The 16,857-nt window shown below is 39.9% G+C and overlaps 1 protein-coding gene across 6 annotated transcripts in view; it reads right to left on the reverse strand.

The window, feature by feature from the left end:
- MYO3A (myosin IIIA) overlaps nt 1-16,857 on the reverse strand; it is a 126,892-nt gene that overhangs the window by 19,648 nt on the left and 90,387 nt on the right. For 3 of the 6 annotated variants that reach the window (XM_055709356.1, XM_055709357.1, XM_055709355.1), the window contains exons 22-32: nt 16,326-16,455; nt 16,038-16,208; nt 13,812-13,891; nt 13,640-13,681; nt 13,104-13,181; nt 10,899-11,104; nt 8,635-8,746; nt 6,229-6,391; nt 5,495-5,581; nt 2,350-2,473; nt 275-1,253 (exon numbers count right to left, since the gene is read on the reverse strand). In XM_055709356.1, coding sequence (XP_055565331.1) covers nt 275-1,253; nt 2,350-2,473; nt 5,495-5,581; nt 6,229-6,391; nt 8,635-8,746; nt 10,899-11,104; nt 13,104-13,181; nt 13,640-13,681; nt 13,812-13,891; nt 16,038-16,208; nt 16,326-16,455 — 2,172 coding nt within the window. The remainder of the gene's footprint in view (nt 1-274; nt 1,254-2,349; nt 2,474-5,494; nt 5,582-6,228; nt 6,392-8,634; nt 8,747-10,898; nt 11,105-13,103; nt 13,182-13,639; nt 13,682-13,811; nt 13,892-16,037; nt 16,209-16,325; nt 16,456-16,857) is intronic. The other 3 variants (XM_055709359.1, XM_055709358.1, XM_055709360.1) reach the window with 3 other exon arrangements.

A 16,857-nucleotide genomic window follows, 5' to 3' on the forward strand; every position in this document is an offset into this window, starting at 1 on the left:
CAAATGCACATTTCAACAAAGGCAAAGCTTCTGCATTTAACATAAACTAGGTTAAGACAACATAATTTTTGCCACTGCTCTTTGTCTTTCCCTCCTTCCTGAAAAGGGTATTTTCTCTTGCAGCCCAAAATATGCATTTTTGTAGAACACCCATTCCAAAATCTCAGTCTTGGAGAGTAAAACCTTGGTGCCGCTGAAGCCAGTGAAGTAACTTTGCCATCCCGTCACTGCTCAGAGTATTATGCTCAACATATGTGGCTTAGAAGCTTCTTACCTGCCGTGAAAAGGCTGCCAAATCACAAGCCTCTTTCTCCGAGTTTCCCTTCAGTGTCTTAGAGACTTCAGCTTCTGTACTGGTGCTTTCCCTATCTTTTCTTATTTGAGGATCATTATTCTGAACGCATACTGCTTCTGTTGGCTCCTTTATAGTTTTCTCTTGACTTCTGCAAGGCAGTTTCCCTTCTTTTCTGAGTTGTCCCCTCCTTCTATAACACCTGTAACTACTCTGTATAACCACTGCTGCCTTCTCTTTGTCTTCTGAACCTTGTTTTTCTGCTTCAACTTGCTTCCGTGAGCCTCTTAGTGACACCCTTCTTATAATTCCTTTACCTCCTCTAGGCATCACTGCTTCATGTTTCAGGTGGTTTCTTTCCACATCCCTTTCAGTCCTGGGCTGGACAACAGCAGATTTGTGATTCTGCCCATCTGCACTGAGTGTGTCTGGATTACCTTGCTCTTGCTTGGGCTTAGGTTCAGCTGTGACTTTGACTGAAGATTTGCTCAAAAACTCTTCCAAAGAGGTCTGTTCTTCACCTTCACCAAAACTTTCTGCTACAGGGTTCTGCTTCACAGAAGCTCCTTCTCCTTCAGCAGATGTCCTCTGTTGCTCCCGTACATTCCCTGTGTCACTGTACCCTGAGCACTCGTTGTCAGTAACAGCATCAGCTTCATCTTCAGTCTCCTCATTTGCTACTTCTTCCAGTGTATCATTTTGAGCTGGCTGCAGTTGCGCCTCAAGGAATTCCACAGCAGATAACTCTTCCTCTGCTATTTTTTCACACTGTTCCTTTATTTTTACATGGACTCTGTAGCTTCTGTAATGGCTCTGAACAATGACAGCTGCTTCTTCTTCATTTTTAGGAAGGGCACTCTTCACTCCAGCTGGACTCCCCTCATAATCTTGAAGTTCTTCATCCTTTTCCTTTTCGCTAATGGATGCTGCATTTTCAGTTTGTTCCTTACTAAGTAATTCCCTGAATGGAACAGAGTTTTGGGCAAAAATTATAGCTGAAGGAGATGAAGGATAGCAACAACTTTATAACTACCTTTGGTGATGTTTGTGTACTAAATGGCAATTTGATACATTGCAACATGGGAAAGATTTCGTGGGATTAAAGAAAACAAAACAATTTCTGTCTTTCTGATTATTATCATTATTTCTTAAAGTGAAAAGGGACATAATTTAAACTCTTCACAGAAAATTGCTAGGGGGAAAATTTAGGGTGCATGAGGGCTGATAAAGTAGTAAAGAATTAATTTAAATGCTAAAAAAAAAGAAGGCAGAAACACTTTAGCACCTCAAATATGTATAAATGCACAAAATCCTAAATGTATTCATGAAAGTAAACTGTCTCAAGACATACTAGGAATGAAAAAAAGAACAATGCTGGGCATACGTCCAGGTCACATTGAAAGGGCCTATTCCCTAAACTGTCTTTGTTACTATGAATAAAATTTCAGTGCCAGGTGAAATCTACCACCCTCTTCTTTCCCTCCGAAAGACTCTGCACTCCCTCACAGCTGTTTTCCACCTCTCTGGACTAGTCTCCACCTACCTAAATGCTATCACTGAAAAAACAACGGCGATGAGCAAAGCGCTACTAGCTCCATTTCAGAGACTGGGACTGCACATTGCAGAGAGATTTAGGATGTGATTCACCTCACCTAATTTCTAGCTGTTTGATTTGAGCAAGACATCCGGGTTCCCGCTGTTATCACCTATGCTTGTCTGAAACAGTGACTTGAGAACAGATCCTTGCACATGGCTATTGTCTCACCCTTGCCTGAGCATTTTTTTTATGATGAGCTAGTTCTAGAAAAAGACTCGTCTACAGATCACATTAACATTACAGGTAAGCACAATATTGTTGATCTTTCCCCTAAATATGCCTTTATTCTCTGGTCTTAAAAGTATGAGAAGATTGGCTACTGACATTAAAAATCTCCACATAAATGTACATTACCTTTGCATACATGTCTAGATTAATCCTAATTCACTTCACTTTTATCTTTTATCACTGTTCTTCAGTGACACATTTCAGTGACATAAGAGATAGAAAATACTACTACCTGCTCCTTTTGAAGATCATCCTCTCCTTATACCCCCTGTAGTGAGACTGAATTGTTATGGCTGCTTTGTTTCTTGTCTCAGTTAGTTCTTTTCTCTTCTTCCTGAGTAAGTACCCTCTGGCAACTGACACAAATTGTAATACAAAACAAGCTTAGGCAACAAGCAATGGGTGTCCCACACATTTCAGAGAGTCAAATGATAACAGCATTGAACAACAAATAAGGAAATACGGACAGGGGTGGTTATTATGATTACGTTTCATCTGGAATTATTCTGTCCCACAAAATTTTTTTTGAGATTTCAGAAAGCTGTACCCATTCTACATGAGGATGCATACAAGCTTTTTCTTTGTATTTTATTTGACTTAAGAAAATACAGGAAGATGCAGAATGAAGCAGAAGCATAGTGCTATATAAATGCCTCTGGAACACAGTGCTCGCAGCTTCGTGTACCTGCTCTGCCTGATTCAGGCAATTATTTGACTCAGTCTTTCAATTCCCTGGGAAATGCCTGATTATAAGGCTACAGAGATTACCAGGCTCTCTTCTGGCACAGGCGTGGAATTAGCTGAACATTCAATAGATAGAGAAAACTGGAAAATTTGATAGCTCAGCAGTTAGAGAATACTTAGCTCATGATCCTTTTTGCAAAGACTCATCCGTCAGAATGAAAAAGCTCAGCATGAAAGATGTGCTAAGCTCCACAGTAGTTGGGTGCAAGGGTAACTTGCTACTTGTGCTTTGTGGGAGGTAAAAGTTCAAGTTTCTGGTGTGAACAAGGATGAATAAGGACTTGGGTCTTCTGTAAGATGTGTAGGCACTGACTAGTGACTCGGGGCTTGATGCAGCTGCTGGCATCTAGGTATCTACTGCCATAGCAGAGGCATCTATGTAGAGCTGGCAGAAAGAGTCAGACAGACAGGACTTTCTGGAGAGAGAAAGCTGGGTATACCACATGAAATAAAGCTGTGGAGGCCAGCAAGATAACCTAGGGCATCTCAGATGACACTAGATACCAATATGGGGGCAAATGAGCTGTGCATTTGGTGGTTTTGAATAAAATAAATCAAACTATAGGCTCTGCTGACTGTAAGAGTTGTTTAGACACTTAGGTCAGTTGTAGACATCTACACTGAAGTGTCTTAATCAGAAATTGAATTGCATTCAGAAATGTTGCTTCAAAAATTCCTGAACTTGCAAATAATTTCCTAATGGGAACTGGCACAGTCTCCACAGTGCTTGATTTGGACAAGTCTGCAGTTCCAGGAATTCAGCACAAATCTGCTAATCCCTGGCAAATTAAAAAGAGCATAGCATTCTGTTAAACTCTTAATTCCAAATGCAATGCCGTGACTTGGGCGGTTTAGGTGATTTAAGGATTCAGGTGATTTAAATACCCTGAGGAGATGGTAGATACGGGAGCTCTTACTCCAGCTCTGCTGACAGTGGTTTGTATCAGAGGGAAAGGGTCAAGCTCACTTAAGAATGGGAAGGGAGCACAAGCAGTTTGTTCTAACACATTCACATAACTTGGTGCTAGGGTTTCTTTGCTTTAGTATACCCCTCATAATTTAGACAGCTTGGGATCCACTAGGTGCAGTGGTTCTGTGTAAGAAGCACTATATAAAAGGGACATAAATGACATCTTGATAATTAGATGCAAGGTAAAGGAACCCAAATACTTACTAGGAGTAGTACAACTGGTTTTTATACTGCAGTCTGACAGGGCCTTAGGAAAGTGCAAATTGTAAAGTACTTGGAACACTTGTAGAGTTTCTTGGACTTCTGAGCCAATCCTCATTTCATTTGCATACAAAAGCTACTCAACAGGAGTTATTTTGAAATAAATCAAGTTACAATGTCAATGGACATGCCAATATAAGCTAATTCTGGGCTTTTTAGACTTATTCTGGACCACCTCTGAAACTTCCCGAGAACTCAGTTAGGAGATAGTAACTGTCTAAGCTTTGTTTTCAAACTGAAAGAGGAATTTTGTATTGCTATAGAAATACACGGCAGGGGTGGGGTGGGAACCTGAGAGAGCTAAGTATAAATGGGCTTCTATTTTGTTCTGGCTTCTTGTAAACTGAAAGAAGTTGAAATGAAACTGCACACAGGACAAAGTGGACAAGAAGAAACATTGGGGAAATCAACAAATAAAGCAAAGTGGTAAATTCATACTTTTGCATTTGCTCAAAATCCTGATATAATTGACAACTTTCAGAGGTGTCATTATTTTTGGCACATCACTGGATTTTATTCTGGTTTTCATTTGTTTTCTACACTGATGAAGTTCTGCATCCAACTGCAGAACACGCTCATCAGTGCACACTAACATTGGCTCAGTGCAATTAACTGATCAGACAATGATTAAAACCAGCATTGGTGTTGGTATACACTCGTGAACGCATATCTGAGGTAGTTTAAATCTAGATTTGCCTGGGTACTGGCAGCACTACCTTATATTTGGGGTTGCTGCCTTTGCAATTACTGAAAGTGCTGCACAGATTTGTGCCAGCTGTTTTCAGACCTGTGCTTCTCTAGTTGTACTGCTGCTGCTTTCAGAGCTGCCCACACTACATCTGACTTGGGGACATCTCTGCAGGCACAGGGGAGACAGAAATATAGGGAGGAAAAAGGGTTGTCACATAATATACATCTGGGCCCAAGGTGATAATTGGTGCGGAAAAGAAGAAATATTTTGCTAGGCTGGATTGAGTGATGGCAAAAACCATGAGTGAAATTACAGGTTGTAGTCTTGTCAAACATAACTATTACTGATATGTAACAAATCCTATTCCTAGTAGAGCAGCATGCACACACATTATACGCAGTGTCATATGGGGCTTCAACAACAACGGCTGTAACACTTATATTGGATAAGGAGTGAAAAGGCTTTGCTATGGCATTTAACCAGCCCCCTTCACAGCTGTGCAAAGTACTTCTATGCCACTTTGAGCTACAGGTAATGCAATACACCGACCCATTTCAACCACTGCATATAGATACATAATAGATAAATTATACCTCAGAATATGTAAATGAGCATAGTCAATCAGTGTAGCTAGGTAATAGCAAAGAATCTGGATTAACATATTGTGTATGAATAGCACATTTGAAAGCCATGAAAGCAAACAGTCCTTACTTGCTTGAAATCTAGTAATATATTCTTCCACTTTTTTATTACGTTTTGCATTTGTGTATTCTTTACGAGCAACAAACCCCCTGTAAGCTGAAAAGAGATGTCAAAAATGAAATAATCCATTAGTTACACAAAAGGCTGTAAGAATAAAAAAAGTCTGGAAAGAATTACAGACCTCCATTGAAATATTCATAAATATTTTGCAGGCTTTATCTTTCAAAAAGCAAAAGCAAACAAGCACAAGTAAATCTACATAAAACCTACATCTTCCAGTGAGTACAGATATTGTGAAAGAAATGAATACAAAACATAAGAGAATCAGAATGTAAAATAAGATGAAGTTTGAATTGTATTAAAAATTTCAGTTGATGTCTCCATCAACAGTAATTGGTCTTATTACCCAGGACAGTTAATACATTTTATTTTCATTATTATATTATCTAACTTGTCAGAGCATGTCAGAATATTATTAATAACGGTATCATCTGTGCAATCATGTCCTTCCATTGTTAAAATTGCCTTTTAAATGTAACATTGATAAACATAACTTCGGTAAAGAGATTGTCATAACTGGTTAAAAGAAATTTTTCTTCATAAGAACAGTTATCACCAAGTAGAAGTTATTTTGTCATATGCAACAGCGGGAAAACAGCAAAATCCACACCCAGCATGCACATCCATCAACTGTACACATGCATTAGCTTTAAGCAAAATGTTAAATGTTTTAAAGCTATTACCTGACTGTATTTTAATAGCACTTTGTTCCCTTTGCTCCTTTATCTTTTTGTATCTTCTTGAACCCAGCCACCCTCTGACACAAGCTTGAATCAAAATAATCATGTCAACTGTCTCCTTCCGCATTAAATTTAGCTGCTCCACATGATAGTATTTGAGGAATACCTTAAAAAGAGGATGCAGACATGCAAAAGTTTTAGTTACCCTCCCAGGCCTTGTATTCACTCAATTCATTTAACATCAACAAGAGTTACACGTTGCTTTCAAATGATGAACAGACTCTTCAGATGTAGTACCTAAAGGGTCAATCTTATTAAATATAGCATTTTCACTGTTTGGGGTATTAGTTTACCTTACTCTCCCCTTCAACATATTTTGTCAGTCCCTGTTTATTCGTGCTTTCATGGGAGGATGTTTTAAAGTGCAAAAATTCAGTCTGTAACTGTAAATCTGTTTGCAAAACTATGAGGCTGACAGTTTTGCTAACCTCGCAAATCTGATGTGCGTTACATAAATGTGATGAAATCTGGAACCTTCAACCTCTCTGCTTCCCAATTTAAATCTAAGGCATTGTTTATTTACTGAATTGTTTTTATCAAGTGTGAAGCTGATATAACCCCTGAAAAACTAGTCCAGCACAAGGGATACAAATACCTTCCTGGTGTATATGACAATAAAATAAAATGTGTAGAAAGAGCTTGTGCAATTAAGACATTAATTATTCTTATTTTGCAGAATTCCCCTGATCTTTGATCACTAATTGGTACAGATACAGGTTAACCCTAATTAAAGTAAATGTAAGCTACAGATATGTGAGCTTCAGGCTGTTATTTGGAAAACACCACCAACAAAGAAGTAGTGTGCTGAAGAAGGGAAACAGCCATTGAAGCCACAAAGAAAGGAGCAGGACCAGGCATAGGCCCGGTAGTTTCTCCTTTCTGAACCCCTCCATCCCTACTGTGCGTATGTGATAACAGTACCTCGCTCACACCCTCCATCTCAAGGGGAATAAAGCCCAAAGATAAAAACTACCTATCGGCTAAGGGGGAGCACCCACCTGATGTTGTAACACCTCCATGCTGTGTCTAAACTGATAAAAAAGGCTTGCCTGTCAAAGTTATCCATACAAACTGCCTTCATGACTGTACAGGTATAAAATCTTAACTCAGAAAGTGCTCTGTGAAGCTCCCTCTCAGCTGGCCCGAGACCCCTTATCATCGTCACAGAGCGCTTCTCCTCCGAGCAGGTCGTGTGTCTATTTACTTTGTCCACTTACTATAATGGGTCGATCAACTTTGTAGTCTATTTCTTTACCTTTCTGTGTGTTGTTTATTATAATACTATCATAGGTGATCAACATATGATCACTACTTCCATTATATCAACAGGGACAGTGGTTTGCTTGTGAGCAGCGATTTATGGTGTTTTATTAATCACATTAATCACACAGTGAGTCCTAGTGTTTGGTTGCACCGCCCAGGTCTATAGCTGGTAAGTGGATTCCCCAGCCTGGGTAGCAGGTGGGAAGCCTGTTGAGTCACAACGAGATCTCACATCTCCAGATACGCTTCCTTTGGCTGCATGTTGTCTATTAGCCTCACTAAGACAGCAGAGGGAAATAAAGGTTGAGGAGGAGGTAACTTCATGGCTTCTGTCCCACCTATCCAGGAAGATGTCTCAGAAGAACAGTTTTCTTCTACACTGAGGTGATTTCAAATAGGTTGGGATCCATCTCTCTCTCTCTCCATCTCCTTCCTGGGCACTTCTGTTACGTTAACAAAGAGATGTGGTGCAGTACTTGTCTGATGCTGCTTTTCTCTGGCAGACCTCCTGAGATCTGTTAACTGGGGGAGGGTGTGTGAGTGGTGTGTCCCTCTGTGGCACACCGGGAAGACTACTGAACTAGAACCAAAAACAAGAGTATGGGAACAGGCATGTGTTTCTTTTACAATAATGGCTTCTCCCTACTTCACATATATGGGACCATCAGCTCCCTCTTCCCCCAGTGCTCAGCAAAGTGCCTCAGAGGCTTCAGGCTGGAAAGCCAAACCATTTCCCTTTCCCTTTGTGAGTCTGATTGCTTTTGGGAAGCAGTATAACTTATTTTCCTTAAGAAAGCTTGGACTAAGCTCACTGGGATCCTTACGACTACATTTTTTGGAAGAAAATGCAAGCAGTGTTGTTGTCATGTTCTGCTTTGCACTGTGGCCTCACTAAAGCTGATCACAATTTTAACACTTTGCAGGGTCAGGATTTCAGCCAGATACCAGTACCCAGCAAACGGTGTGTTTTTTTTAAACCAATTTAGAATGAGAGGTACCCCAACCAAATGGGTGAGAAAACAAACTGCTTAATAAGTTAACATTGACATACTGCAATAATGCAGATACAGTATATTAAAGAATTACTTTAGTTTTTCCAAGAACCCAGTTGTCAAGGCGGGCTTTTTCCAAGATGGCAGCACAGGTTTCTGGGCTGACTGGAGGATCATCATTTGTTTTGTAACAGATGAGGTAATACCTAAAGACAAATATATGATTCGTTATTCCATTAATAGCAAGCAATAGATGCAAATACATTTAAACCATTTGTATAAATAATAAAAACAGATGCATGAAAGAAAATGTAACACTGAAAAAACCAAGACAGCATATGAAAGAAATCGCTTTGATTGATATGCAATGCTGAGAACTCAATCAAAAGTGGATGAGTGGCATATTGCACACCCTGGTGGGTTGTTTAATTCTATAGCAACACCAGAAGGCTTTTAAGAAGTGTGCCACCCAAGTAAAGTAGTGCACCAGCTCATTGCTGCTCTGGCTCTCTGCATTCCCTGGAAGTGATTTCAGTGGCAAAACAAAAATATTTTTAAAGCTTTTCTGCCTAAATTAACTTACTTCATATCTAGAAATGTCATGAAAATTTTGTATCTTATCTCATGTGCTAGCCCATCTACCCTTGAGGTAGTTAACATGATGTGAGATGCACCACATCTCTTGTTACCTCCTTGGATTCAGCTTTGCAGATCCTTTGGGAACATATACATGCTGTTATGACATATCATATGTAAGCACTTAATCTGGCAAATTCATTACTCAGAATTAATTTTGACTAGGAAAAGAGGTCAGGATGTTCACGCATAAAGATTACCCTGGTAATTACCAGCTCAGCTGCTGGGTAGGAAAGTTCTTGTGTGTTCCAGGACTTTCCAAAATGCTCTGTAACAAAGTGAACCATACCTATCTTGTGGTTTTTTAATTCAGGAAAATTACATGAATTATGTGTGCTTCCAGACAGTACATTCTGCTTTTTTCTTGTTAGTCAGCCTTTATACACAAAGCTTGGGTTGTACCAGCTTTAAATAACAGTAACAATTTCCTCATGGAATAATAAAAAAGAGACAATGTTGATTCCTGCCTTATCACCAATTTCTACAGCTTCTTTTTTCTTTTTTTTACTTCTTTTTACTACACAATGAATTGGCTTATGTTTATTCTAATAAAGTAATTTTGCCGTTATCCCAGGTCTGCCTGTAACTCTCAACTATTAAAAAGAAAAAAAAAATGACAAGGAGATAGATGCTTAATAAAAATCCCTTTTAGTTTGAGGGCCATATTCTCAGTGCCAGAGATCTGCACAGCCTCACTGCAGTCAGGGGCACTCTCTCTGGAGAGCTACCCCATTATGTTCACTGCTTTTTGCTCTTTTACCTGAATGGTAAAATATTATAAAAAGCAGTGACCAAAAGCCACAGCACATCTTGGTGCAGTGATAACTACCCTTTCCCATGATGAGCTCTTCCAAATCAGTAAGAGTCCCAGGATTCTTTCCAGAAACAGTGCTTTAAAAACATCACTTTGTCCTCCCTCTCTCTGCTTGTTCACCTGCAACAGTCTGCTGCTAGCTCTCTGTTTCTAGTGCACTGTTACTTTTAAGTGCTGCTGTTTGAATGGGTGCTGCTTGCTTCTTCCCAGTTTTGATATCCATTTCACAGATCTCAGTTCTGATTGAGGCAAATACTCAGGTTCTTTATTTGTAAGAGAGAAGCACAGATTAAGTGCTAAGGATTAATTTTTTGGGGCGGAGGAAGAAGAAATGAAGGAATTAAAAAAATCATAGTAAGTTCATTACTCTTCTTCTTAACAAGTGACTAATATTTAGAAATTACATTTTAAACAAAAATATGCACTTAATGAACTTCTCAGCCCTAGATTAGCCATACCACATTATCATCCACCTTGCAGAAGCAGATGCTTCACAATGCTGAATGTCAGGAGCTAGAGAAACTGTTGTGCTCCTTGGATGCTATTGCTCCAAATTCTTGGCTTTAATTTGAAGCATTACATTTCTAAACCTCAAATCTTTGAGGAAAACTTGCAGATTATAAGCAAGACAATTTTTACCAAAACACGCAGGGAGCCTGCAACAGTCACCCTGTTGATGAGATGCATCATTCCGCACCTGGGAGATGAGGTGCATCATCTCCCCCCACCAATCCAAAACAGGTCACTAATCCTGTGCCTGAACTACTGTCATCCAGTCTGTAATCTTCTTTGTCACAGCAAATGGCTTTGCATTTTTTCTTTAAAGACTATGCCAAAGACACTGCTGATGCTTAGCAAACACGGCAGTAATGATAGGAGAGAAAAAGGCTTCTGCACATTAATGTTACCGTTTTATGAAGTTAGCAAACAGTATACGGTGTGAATAACCCTGTCTTCGAATTCTTGCTGTCTCCAGAATTCCTGTGTAACGCAGCTGAACCAACACTTTTTCTTTATCAAACTTGTTTGCCTGGCGGTCGTTGTTTGGCTTGATGCACCTGACAAAATGAGGCTGGCCGACGACCATTTTGGATAACAAATCCATCAGAGAATACTGCAAGAAAGTAACAAGATGTCTGCCACCGGGATATTCATAAAACTTGTATATAGGCCCATGTGTAGCTAAAATTTTATTCCACATGATCAGAATCATGTCCAAACCCATTTACGTTTCAGTAAGCTGGTACTTTAAGGGTACAATTCTAGCTTTGATAAGATCTTTAAGTTACTAGCATATACTACTTGAGAGAAACACTGATTCCAAATGGATGTACTAAATTTTACCCAGAACATTCTCACAAACTGCCATAATATCTCACATACAACAGAAACTTGCCTTACACTTGTTAGCTTCTCCTGGAGCGTTGTTAGGTAATTACAACCCACTTCTTTTTCCTTTTGTCACCTACTTGAAATCCTTATTCACCCAGAAAGTAAATCATCCATGTACAGATGGGAAGTGGAAGTGCACAGCAAGCCAGTAAATATTGTCATCCCTTCATTAGACTGGAGGTAATTAAGGCCACCCCAGAAGAGGGGCTGTTTAGACTGCTCTGACCTAGCATGTGCCATTCATTGTATAGGCTGATGGTGATACTACAGCTGCCCTGCCAAGAGGAAATTTTGAGGACGGCAAAACTACAAGTACACAAAATCACAATTCCAAAGTTGCATGTCTCCACCTCACCAAGGTACCAGGCTAGCAGAGAAGATGAAGTTTGTAGCTCCCCACGCTGAGTCACCTCATCTGGCTGTAAACAACCTTGACTGGTGTTTTGTAAAATTGCTTCACGGGAGGATCTTATTAAAACACAAATGAAGGGGCTCATTCCTCAAGATTCAACCTGATGCAACAGAAAGAGGCATCCAGGAGGTAATGCAGTTCAGCAGTAAGCTGGATGCATGAAACTAGTGTAGGACATCAAGAGCCATATGTTTCCTATTAAAATGTGCAATTCCATTCTGGACAGACGCTGCACCATGCAGCAAAGTGCTTAATTAGCTTCATCACTAGTGTGCCAACAGAACACAAACAAGTAGGACACACTAATGGATAATTTTTTTTTCCACTCAGTCTGAGGTGGCAGATGCTTTTCGCAATCACCCATAGAATTCCGTGTATGAGTAAACCACTGGGGCTGAAGCTGAATCTTCCTTTAAGAGCATTAGCTAGCATGATCTGAGCAGGGATTTCCACTACAGAAAATAATAAGAGAGAAGTGTAAATATAATTAATTCATTTGCAGCCTCTGATGCTAGATGTGTTGGTAATGTAGCACAGACACTAGGTTTGAAAGAGATTCAATAAAGTTTTCCAGCTAGAACTTTAAAACACCATGCAGCTTTGGACCACCATGATACCTAGGCTGAAATTATGCTTCACAGTCCACAAAGCTGTGCAATTGTTTTTACTACACTTTCTTCTTACTGTTCTCTGTCATAGATGTAAATAAACTCTTACAGGTCACGAACATCACCTCAGCCATCTTTATGTTTCTTCTGGGAGAGATGACTAAGAGCTGGAAATTCAGAGCTGAGCCCAGGTCAACCAACCCTGTGCACCACTTTGGAGGACAGAATACTCTCCACAGCTATTTTCTATTGCAAGACCAGCAGCACACCCAGTGCTTGGGGAGGTCAAGAGCACTGCTGAAGGAGCTACAAGGATGGACTCAGGACAGCCTCTGAGCAGTGACCATCAAGATCTTTCTCGGGAGCTCCTGCTTCAAATTAACTTTCCCCTCTTGCTTCTTAAACTCTTAAAAGAAATGCTGTATCACTAATGTCCAGGCTCCCTTTGTATCCCTTGGTGGAAGAATAGGCAAGTGAAAAATCAATGTTGATCATCATGTATCACCATGACAGAAATGTAGCTGTGTAATGAGGTACAATTGAAGATGAACATCACAATCTCCTCTGCTACACCATAAATACAGTCCACAAACTCTAAATGGATCACTGTTGACTCTAACTCAACAGGCATATTTCAAAAGGTGAAAGAATAAACATTCATTCTACTCTAGAAAAATGTATTAAAAGATCTGATATCTTACTCTAAAATAAGAAGCGACTGTTTGTGTTTTCATGCTGGTTGTCTCTCTCGGGTGATGTCCAGTATCTCCTGCTTCATTCTATAAAGATGAAGAAAGGAAATGACACTCTTTATCTCTGTTGAGCCTGTAGCACACTTTCCAATGCCACAATAAAGCAACCCTCAGAGATCATAATTAATTAAAAAGAAAAAAAAAAGTATTCTAAATAGAAAAGGTTACAGCATGATCACTAGCACAAATCAGTTACACCAGTACATTACATTACTTTGCTACACAATACACAAACATTCACACACAGAGGACACAATTTGACAATGCAGCATCTAAATAACTGCCACAAATAACCTGACAGTGTCTGAGGTCCTGTCTGTTATTTCATCACCACTGTTATTTTGGTAGTTCTCTAAGGAACTTGACTATACTCCACACCAATATTTTAACTTCTTTTTTTGCTACAATGCAGTTAGGAAACATTTTCTTCCCCCTACAGTTGTTATAAAACTATAGCCAGAAAGAAGGGAAATGTTAGGTTTTACCTCACGGAAGGAATATGAATTGCACAACACAAAGATATCCAGCTAAACAGAAAAGAAAATAGGAGAGGGAGAAAAACCAAGGAAGGGGTTACTTGCTTACTTTTAGTACCAATAACAGTATTGCCTTTTTAGTTTAAGGTTCAGTGCAGAACCATGAAATCAGTTTTCTTACCTTTGTATGACTGATTGATTTCTGGGGGGTCCACATCTGGTAACTGATTGTAGTTTTGCTTTTAGTGTGTGCCAGGTTACCTATGGGAAAATGAAAGAAAGCAACCTACCAAGATGCTTACATCTCATCTAAACTAAAAACTATGCTGAACCACCTTATTCATGCCCCCAGTGCAACCACATGGTTCTTTCTAAAGGTCGTTGACTTTTTCGGAGTATGTCCTCGTTTCCCCTTTCACCCTTGGGTTGGAACAAGCTCTGAAGAAGATGAAGATGGAACATGGGCTGAATTTTCCTCCTTCAGCACTTACGTCATCTACTAGAGCCAAAAAATAAACAGACTGCTGCAGAAGGTAAGAAGATACATCTGAGAGCTTCCATGTGGTTTTACCCTAAGGATGTTATTGTACTATTCTAGTTCTAAGGCTACATATATATTAGTTAAAAAATAAAATAACACTCGTACCCTTCTCCGGCCCTAAGGGCAAGTGACATTGCATGACTCCAATCCACACAGCTACACTCTATACTTCACTGCTCTTTTAACTTCCTGGTAAAAATAAGGTTGTATCTTTCCATAGAGCTTGTTGGAAACTATCGTTGGCCTGTGCTTTCTCTTCAAGTGTGCCTGGGTATTTCTGGGAGACTGCTAGCTGACATGGTCCAAACTTGTCCCAGGGAGGCGTGCTAACAATTAATCAGAATGAGCAATCCCGTGGGAGTGTTTCAGCTACTGTTCACTGGCCCTGTTTGTTTTACTAGCACAGTTATAGTCTTAAGACTCTAACCTTGGAGTTCTTATTCAAGTAATACCTTTATTATGATGACTTGAAGGGCTAGGTGCATTGCAGTGGTTTACACAGACATGAGTCTTCTAAAGGAATAATGAAAGTTCTGCTGAGCTTTCCACCATGTCACTCTATGTTGATAAACACCACCCACTGCTGCATGCTGCCATTGCTTCTGCTAATAACACCTCTGAAATCTCACTCTTCACTGGGAGAGCCTGTAATCTCTCTGTGCTCAGCTACTACCGGTAAGAGGTGGATAACAGTTGGATAAACAGCTGCAAATATTTGGCATGCTAAGTTAATGCGTCATGTATTTCGTGATGATATCAAGTACTAAACCTCTCTTGGGCTTAGCTGAGTATTACAGGGTGGGAAGGAAAGAGACAGGATTACTCACATCTAACTTTAGCTATCTGAAAGCGGGGTGTCTACAAGATCCCCGCTGTATTCAGTGAGAGTGCCACCTTCAGAGGAGATTCATCCCATCCTATGAGAAACACCTGAGACAGGCAAGATGGGTTGGACTCTGGGTAAACCTCTACATTCCCACTGTTTCTAGATTAGTAACTTAGATCAGAAATCTAATTTTTAATTGAGTATAGCTGGATGGTTTGGGTCAGTTTTGAAAGGCTACACACACTGTTTCATAACATTTAACAAAGAGACTAAAACAACCTTCAAAATTATCTTGCAAAACATTACATAAGACTTGGGATCTGTTCTTGGGACCATCTGGGCCCTAAGTTTGGCTCTACAGAAATTATAGTTTACTATCTTAGCAGATATCAACAAGTCAAAAAGCTCAGGCAAGGACACTGAACTCAGTGTTTTCCTAGGAACACTGGAAAACAGACCTTCAAAACCAAATCTTGCATTCCACCAGCAAAGCTCCCTTTGGGAAGAAAAAGGTTACCAAAACCTTAGTTTCTGTAAGCTATGATAACATTTTAGAGAAATTTCCATTAGGCTCTTCCAATTTAGCTTTGCTGTTTTACTACAATTATATCTCCCATGTAGTTGTACAAGAAAGCAATGTAAAGTACTGATTGTATGGCATCAATGCCATCACACAGGGAGTAATACAACACAATAGCAAACCGGTTGTTAAGACTTACCCATCATCCTAAAATGTCAGGTAGGACACTGTGCAAGGACCTGGTTCAACTAAGGTGCAACTCAGGAGTAATTTCTGTAGAGCCAGTCATAGTCCTCCACCCCGACTTATGAACTCCCCAAGGAAGTGCTCACTACTAGGACCCCATCAGTTACCTATCGTAAAGGACTAAAAGACTGGGGAAACAGAGGAGTGTCTCCTCACTCTTTGCAGCAGATGTTAGGAGCCCCAACCTTGGTTCTCTACTACTTCAAAGAAAAATTGCACTGAGACAAAACAGGCAATTTATATATGCCCTGTCCAAGAAAGGCTGGTGACTTACCTGATCCTTTCTGTTCAGTCCTCAACTCAAGGGATGCACTCCACTCCCTGTCTTGCTCCCCTACCCTGAAGAGAGGACCCTGAAAGAAGCCTCTACCAATTCCTTGGCACTTGACCAGACCAATCCCTCCCCTGCAGCTTGAGATGGTTGGGGCTCCATTCTGTATAGATTCTAGGGTTGGAAAGTTAAGCCACAAAGTGTATAACGTCATCAACAAGTGGTCATATGAAACCTAGCAGTGGTCATCATGAAGGCTAGAGAAGAATAAGATTACCACAATAACAATACCTGTTTTTGTAAGAGGATGGGTTACCAACTGTCGTGTCAGATTGTTTTCAGATGATCGCAGTAGCAGCACAATATCAGCTGGCAGAGTATCTCTGTTTTTGGCTAGGAATCCACTTGCGTTATATAGAACCTGTTTAAAAAGTGCATTTATGCATCTTCTGAGCTTTTGAAAAGTAATTGTAGATTTAAGCACTCTGGCATGTGGCTTCTGATATATCAAGATACACAAATAGTTTTTCAGCCATCAGGCTCGCTCTTGCTGACAGTCTTTTGATCACTGAAAGTTCTAACTTTTCAATACTGAGAACCATTATGATGCAGATCACTGAAAGCAAATCCATCATTCCAAAGTAGCTTGAAGCATTTATTTTCCCTAATGCAGTTGTGTTAATATTAGTTTTAGCTAGTGTGGATTTATCACTAGGACAAGTGTATTGCAGTCCTCCTTTATGCCAGTACATGTAAATGCCCAATTAACAATGCACTTGATTTCAACCATATTATGCAGGATTATCCATATGACTACAATCTT

This window comes from Falco cherrug, chromosome 4 (assembly GCF_023634085.1).
Source record: "Falco cherrug isolate bFalChe1 chromosome 4, bFalChe1.pri, whole genome shotgun sequence".
Classification (NCBI taxonomy): Eukaryota; Metazoa; Chordata; class Aves; order Falconiformes; family Falconidae; genus Falco; species Falco cherrug.